The 7,330-nt window shown below is 55.2% G+C and overlaps 1 protein-coding gene across 3 annotated transcripts; it reads right to left on the reverse strand.

Annotated features, from left to right (window-relative positions):
- Nucleotides 1-700: 700 nt before the first annotated feature.
- On the reverse strand, nucleotides 701-5,984 carry KLF10 (Kruppel like factor 10). Of its 3 annotated transcripts, none has more exons than XM_041470808.1 (4): nucleotides 5,849-5,984; nucleotides 4,070-4,309; nucleotides 3,101-3,971; nucleotides 701-2,188 (listed from the first exon to the last, which is right to left on the reverse strand). In XM_041470808.1, exons 2-4 carry the CDS (start codon nucleotides 4,298-4,300, stop codon nucleotides 1,929-1,931), a joined length of 1,362 nt encoding a protein of 453 aa, XP_041326742.1. In that variant the 5' UTR covers nucleotides 4,301-4,309; nucleotides 5,849-5,984; the 3' UTR covers nucleotides 701-1,928. The 3 variants fall into 3 exon arrangements, with proteins under 3 accessions (XP_041326742.1, XP_041326745.1, XP_041326743.1); XM_041470811.1 differs by lacking the exon at nucleotides 5,849-5,984 and adding an exon at nucleotides 4,854-4,923; XM_041470809.1 differs by lacking the exon at nucleotides 5,849-5,984 and adding an exon at nucleotides 4,447-4,597.
- Between the last annotated feature and the right edge of the window lie 1,346 nt (nucleotides 5,985-7,330).

Consider the following 7,330-nt stretch of genomic DNA (forward strand, 5'->3'; position numbering starts at 1 on the left):
CCACAGCAGGGAAGGGCATTGAGTCAGCATCCGTGCGATTGTGAAATTTGGGGATCCCGGCATGCAGGGATCTGAGCGGAAGGCACGAGAGCCCACACGGGCAGTGCCAATGGCACGCAGGGGCAGCAGACAGAGAAGCCAGACTGCCCAGCCTCTGCGCTGAGATAGAGAACCCCAATTCCCTGCTCTCCTCCTGGCAGGGGACACCTTTAACAGGGCAGACACACCTCCAGGCTGGAGCCCATCTCAGTGCCAGCACCACATGCCCACTGGCCCTGGGGAGGGCCACAGATCCCACACTGTGGGGCAGCAGCCACCAGCCCTGCCCGACGGCCAGGCCATCAGGAACACGAGCAGGTTCCTTCCTGGGGAAGGCAGTGCAATCACCAACATAAAGGAAATGCTTTTCACCAGAGTCATAACGGCCCACATAGGCATGATTAGCTTTGGGTGCTGAAGAAAAGCGGGGGGATGAAAAGCTGGGACAAAAAATACAAAACCCAAAATCAAACCAAAACAGAGATGCAGAGTAGTAAGCACAGACTTGAAATTCCATTCCTGTGGGCTTTATAGTGCTTGAAAAATATTAGAAAATTAAGACATGGTGTTCCATTGGTCAGGACAGTTTTATTTTGAGGTAATGTTCCTTGCAAAGGGGTAAGTTCCACTATGAATTAAAAAAAAAAAGAAGAGGTCAATATTAAAGAAAACTGGTTTATTGTAAACAAAGTATAAAGTACAACATAAGAAATGTGCAAATCTTTAAAGTAGTCACAAAAAGCAGATCTAATACACTATTTTCAAACCATTCACTTTCTGATATGTGTCCTCAACATAATATGATAAAATACAAATAGTGAAAATTGATGCATTGTCACAAAAGCTGGTTTAAATTCTAGGCCGGTGTCTTTGCTGCCTTGTTTTCCACTTTGGATCACAATTTTCTAATTTAATACAATATATAATATATCCCTTTCAATTTTAGCATCAACTGCCTTTCAAAGAATAACACAATCAAGAAGCCTAAGATTCTTGGTTTTCTTCTTTAATCAACCAGAGTAGTTTACAGCTACCAAGTTTGTCTTCAAGGTGCCCCGTTATCCGCTCATGACGAGCGCAGTGAGAAGGTGGAAAGGAAACCATAAGCAACACAAAAGCAGAAGCATCATGCGATGCCCAGGTACAACCAGCTGTAACAATCACAAAGCTTGAAAAGCAGCTGGAAAAACATTACAAAGCTAATAACGATTCGGAAATGTTCCTGCCCTTTGGCTGCCCATGCATTGCCCCTGCATGCCCATCCCAAGCCCCTCTGGACACAGCAGTGTAAAGGTGGGTGCGTTAAGCACCCCATGCAGAAGGAGATGTCTAAAATCTCCAGGAGTCTGGCACCAAATCATCAGTTATGATGGGGCTGGAGAACGGTTAAGAGAAGAAGACTCCTACCAAGCAAAGGTGGCAGAAGTAGCAAAACAGATTTAGATTATCTTAAGCAGGTGGGTTCTGGGCTTTCAAGCCTGCGCCTGTACATTGCCGCTTTCCTTGTCCGCGCCTACTGAAGATGGACAACCGACAGCTAAAACTGGAGCCGGTCTCAGGCATGAGCAGCAAACCCTCAGAAACACTTGCACGGGACTGGATCTAGAGCATACACAAGCGATTTGCAAAATTCAAAACTGGCACAAGGTGGTTGCTCTGCTCTAGAGCCTTCCCCTTCTCTCGTCACCAGTGCAAAAGACACCCGCTACTCCAGTCAGCCACTGGTTCTCCCAGCAACATTTTTGTGACTGAGTGCAGGCTGCCTTCGCTTCTCTGTACTGCTGTCAGCAGCCAGTGCAGGAGAACCACAGACCGGGAGAAAAAGCCTTTTTTCAGCCAGCCTATCCCAGCAACAACAGTTAATTCCAGCGTCTTCAGATCAAGTCCTTTCACTGGGCGGTCGCAGACGCTGGCGGCACGGCACCATCACTGAGCTTGCTCACTTCCATTTGCCAGTTCGGTAATTTCTTTGCCGACAAGTGGCGACGCGCGTGCTTCGTGAGGTGGTCGCTGCGCATGAACCGCCGCTCGCACATCGGGCAGGCAAACTTCTTCTCCCCAGTGTGCGTCCTGCGGTGCCGAGACAGTTCATCAGACCGAGCAAACCTCCTCTCACAGCCTTTCCAACTGCAACTGAACGGCTTTTCTCCTAGAAGGGAAGAAATTACAAAGGAAAAAACCCAGTGAGTACTGAGCAATAAACAGTGCTGCCTTAACTGGCAGGATTTCACTTAACTGGCAGGAAAGTTTCTATTAAGGCAGCTGAGCCAAAAATCTACGTAAGCATTATACATACAAAATGTGGAAAATTGTTTATATACTGATATTTAAGCATGCAGACTCGCTATCTGAAAGGCTAAGTAGTATGAGTGAGAGTTAAAGGATTAAAAAGGGTTAAAGGTTAAAAATTCTCCGGAATCAAATTGTTTGAAATGCTCTTCGCATCTCAAGACAGCTGATTTTAACACTCAGCTCCGTGTAAACTGCGGATAATGATGACTCAGCATGCCCAAAATTCCCCTCTGAAGCACAGCCTGCGATGATGCTTTATGTAACTGAGCTCTAGAAGTGCACTGCGAGCCTGTGTGAAAATACATGGACTCTTTCTGCTACTGCAGTTAAGGGCTGAACCTGGAGAAGTTACTCTAGAACAACCAAGGCAGGGATAGTTTGCAGTGGATTCTCACATCCTCTCATAAAACAATCTCCAAGTTTTACCCACTTCTGGCAAAGGCATTCCTGAGAAAAAGCCTACTAAGGCATCTTTAACTCTGGAAAGCATGTTCCACGTTGGGCAAGGCCTTGCTTCCAGAGATGCATTACTGAACACCTGCTGACACAAAGCGAGTCCAGCACAAAGTGCTGAGTCAACTTCCCCTCGGGGAGATTCCCGTCAGAGATTAGGCAGCATTATAATGCATGCTGGCAAAAAAAGTAGTTCATAGCTGGCCCACAATTTGTTCAATAAACAGATCCAGAAATCACTACAACTATAACAAGCTGTATATACAACCACAGTCTTTTCTACGTTAGATTTTAACATGCAGCAGCAGTAACCAACCTGTGTGTGTTCTGACATGAGCCTTCAAATGGGAGCTCTTGAAGTACGTTTTCCCACATCCTGGGTAGCCGCAAATGTGACTTCTTATTCTTGAAGAATCAGCCTGAGGAGTGGTTTTTGCTGTAGAAGGTACAAAGCCAGGAGCAGGGGCAATGGGAGAGAGTCTCGTGCCATTTGGACTAACAATGGGAGCCTTTGTGCCCTGCACAACTGGCTGGGGCACAACAAACATGACAGCACCTTTGGGAACCTGGGTGCCCATGAAGACCATGGGCTGGCAGAGAGCTGGCTGCTGGCTCGGAGCGGCGTTGGGCACCACGGCCGTCACGACGTTGTTGTTTGTGGGCAGCGGGACCATCTGGCAAATCACTGGCACAGGGGGGGCTCCGCTGCCCTGGGCAGGGGACAGCGGTGCTGCCACCGCCGGCTGCTCTGCTGGTTCAGGGACAGACTCCTCCTTGCTCACCGAGGGCTTTGTCAAGGGCACGGGACCAGCAGCTGGCTCTGCAGTTCTTCCTTCTGCCACTGACAGTTCGCTGGTTTCAGCACTGGCTGCACTCGGGGCAGAGCACACGGAGTGCTCTTCCTTGGCGTTCTGTTTCCTGTTTGTTTCCCCCCAAGCACTGTCCTGAAATTTGAGCACACTGGCCGTTCTCACAGGGCAGGTTTTGTGATCACAGAGCTGGGCGTCAGCCGTGTGGCGGATAACACTTGTCACTCGAGCTTTCAGAGGCCTGGCTGCTGGAGACCTCTCTGCTTCTCGCCGAGGTGTGGCCAGAGGAGGCTTGGCAGCCTCGGGCAGCGCCTTGCCGAGCGGATGGATCACCTGCGACATCTCCAAGTCAGAAGGGCTGTAGGGAGGGGTCAGGCACTGTGAGGGAGACAGAGGCACAGTAAGGGGGAGATGCTAACAGGACATCACCACTAATTGTTAAAAACAAGCCCACACACACAAATTGGAAAACTTACAAATGCTGGTATTGCATTGAAGTCCGCTGCTCCAGGAAGCAAAGCCTCGTCACTTTCTTCTGACATGTCAGATGCAGGAGTTATAGGTCTCATTTCTGCATGCCTCTTGAGATCTGATTTCCAGTTGCAACTCATAGAAATAAGGGCTTCTACAGCCTCATAATCACTTTTTTCAGGCGTATTGTTCCAGAAATACCTCATATCTCTCTGTTTTTCAGTCATCATCTCCATTTCTTACTCCTGTTTTGTTTAGAGAAAAAAAAAAAAAAAGAAACTTTAAACCTGAGGCTAAGTTTGAGCATTTTGCAGCTGCTTGTAAAAAGACATTGCTAAAAACAAACAGGGCAACCTGTGCAAGATAAATACACTTAATGTACCTGTCTTTTCCTGCCTTCTTCCTTATATATGTAATATTTTCCTGAAGTTGTTAGCAAGGAAATCTGGCCATCAGATGAAAATTCTATAATTACTTGAGACAAAAGAAGTACTCTGGATCTTAAGTATGCTAAAGTTATTCCACACTGCAAGAGCTGTGTCTGAGAACTTAAGAAAAATCTTCCCACCCCCCAAAAAAACTAAATCAGAGCTTCCTCCACCATCCCACCCTCCTTCTATTTTTGCTTTGGAAACACACAGCCCTCTGGATTGTACTTATTTTGGCACATGAGAAAGGACCGCATTGGGGCTGACTCACATTTTCTTCGAAAGATATTAGCAATAAAAAACGTTCTAGAAAATACTCAAAGGATCTCTCTCACACACACGTGCACTGAAGGGAAATCACCTGCTTGGAGAACCGAGATACACACGTACACACACGCGTCCGCACCCCCACTCCGTGCACTCCCTGCCCGGCCCTCACGCAGGGCTGTGGGCGGGGCTCAGCCGCGGGCCCCGCCCCCGGCTGTTGGGCGCGCGCCACCCTCACCTCAGCGCACCCCGCCGGCCGCCCCCGCGCGCACCGCCCCCGCCCTCTCCTATTGGTTCCCCCGGAGCCGCGCCGGGCGCCTATTGGTCCGCACCGAGCAGAGCGCAGCCTGGGGCGGGGCACCTGAACAAAGCGTGATCGGGCGCCGCCGCGCGCCGACCTTTCCCCCAGTTCCCCCGCGCGGCGCCCCCGCCTCCGGCGCGCGGCGGCGGCCGGCTGTGAGGGAGGGCGGGGGAAGGAGCCCGGCCGGGAGGAGCCGTCACCGCGGGCGGGGGCCGGGCTGGGGTCAGCGCCGCCACACCCGACGCCTCCCGCCGCGGGGGAAGGGAAGCGAAACGAAGCGGCGACCCTGCGGGGAGCGGGTTACGGGGGTGACGGCCGGCCGTTCCCGCAGCGCCGCTCCGCTTCCCTGCCGCCGCGCCAGCCATCCCTCGTGGCGCCGGGATCTCCCCGGCTTTCTCCTCCTCCCTCACCGCTGCCACTTGGTACATGCAGCCGCCGAGGCCAGCGCCCGCACCCGGTCGGGAACGCGGGCACAAGAGGCTGCACGGCGCCGGACCGGCGCTGCCAACAGGTTCTCGGCGGTTTCTGTCCCTCCCGCGGCTTCCCTCGCCGGCTTGCCCCGCGGAGGGCTCTCCACGCGGGCGGCGCTCCTACAGCCCACCCCAGCACTTCCAGTCCCCCACCGCGACTCAGCCCCTCCAGCCGCTGCCCCAGCCCGACCTCCCGCCCGCTGTCCCTCCTATCGAGGGTCGCCCCCGCACGTGCCCCGGGGATCCCCGTGCCGCATCACCCCCGGGGACTCCCTCCGTCCCACCCGCCCCGACCCCCGGGATGCCCGGTTCGCTCACCGGAGGAGCCGAGCCCGCCCCGAGGTGCCGCCGCCGCTCTCCTGGTTTTCCTCTTTTTGTTCGCCGCTCCCCACTCGGGCGGCGGCGCCCCCGGACCCGCGCGCGGGGGGGTGGGCGGGGCCTCTGCCGCCCGCCGGCCAATCGCCGGCAAAGGTGTGTGGTGCGGCGGCCAATGGGCGCCGGGCGGCCGCGCGTGATCGGCGGCCGCGCGGCGGCGTGGCCGGAGTGTCAGCGCGGCGTGTCCCCGCCGGCGGCTGAGTCAGGGCGGCCGCCCCCGCCCCCCCTGCCGTGCCGTGCCCTTCCCTCCCCTCCCCGGCATCCGTGTGGGAGCGGCGGGGGCGGCCCGGCGCTTCCTCCTGCATGAGGTCACACGGCGGCGGGGGAGGGAGCAGCCTACCCGGTGCGGCCTCCGCTCCCCGCAGGGCTGAGGTGAAGCGGGGCCGCGGGCGGGGGGAGAGGGAGAGAGCGGCGCGGTCGTTCCGACCTCCTCGGGCCTTTCTGGCCCATCCCCGTGGCTGGGCGCGCCCGCGGGACCCGCTGCTGTGTCCTGGCAGCGCCCTCGGGGTGGGGGAATCGCTGCCACGCGTCGGGACCACCCCAGTCTGCAGCGGGGTGCAGTCTGTCCGTGTCAGCCCAGGCGCTGCTGTTGGCGGGAGGTCCGAGGCAGCCGCAGTCTGAGGAGACCCCGGGCCGGGCCGCTCGGCCCCGCGGGGCCCGGCCGTGGCTGCCTCGCCCGCTGCCGCCGCCCGGCCGGCTGGGGAGCAGCTGCGGCTTGGCTGGGTCACTGCTCATCGCGTTACCCCGCGGGCTGCGGCCGCCGGGAGGGCCAGAGCCGTGTGATCCGCTCTGCGCCATGCAGGGTTTAAGGCGGGCTCTTTTTCCCGTCAGAAAGTTGTAATGCAAGCTGAAAGAGCGACTGTGTGTGTCAGGACCTGAGAAGCCAGATCCAGGCCAGGCTGCAGCTGTGACTGGTGTTGGGCTCCAGAAATGCCATTGATGCTTCGTTATGGTTCAGTGTCTTTCCTCCTGCTTATTTAGCCTCACTTAAGAGATTTACCCTCCTTCTTCTCCTAAGCAGTCATTTGGTGAGAGCATTTTTTTTTTCTTTTTCTTTCTAACACCACCTTTAACACCTTCTTTGCCTCAGTCTTCCACAGTAAGATCCTCAGGGCCTCCTGAGCTGGTAGACAGGGACAGGGAGCAGAATGGACACCCTGTAATCCAGGAGGAAGCAGTCAGAGACCTGCTGTGCCACTTAGATGCTTACAGGTCCATGGGACTGGATTGAACTCATCCTAGGGTGATGAGGGAGCTGGTGGAAGAGCTCGCCAAGGCTCTCTTCATCATTTATCATGAGTCCTGGCTAACCAGGGAGGTCCCACATGACTGGAAGCTGGCCAGTGTGACACCCATCCACAGGAAGGGCAGAAGGTGGATCCAGAGAACTGCAGGCCTGTCAGCCTAATGTCACTGCCCAGCAAG

Source organism: Pyrgilauda ruficollis, unplaced genomic scaffold (assembly GCF_017590135.1).
Source record: "Pyrgilauda ruficollis isolate IOZ18807 unplaced genomic scaffold, ASM1759013v1 scaffold25, whole genome shotgun sequence".
NCBI lineage: Eukaryota > Metazoa > Chordata > Aves > Passeriformes > Passeridae > Pyrgilauda > Pyrgilauda ruficollis.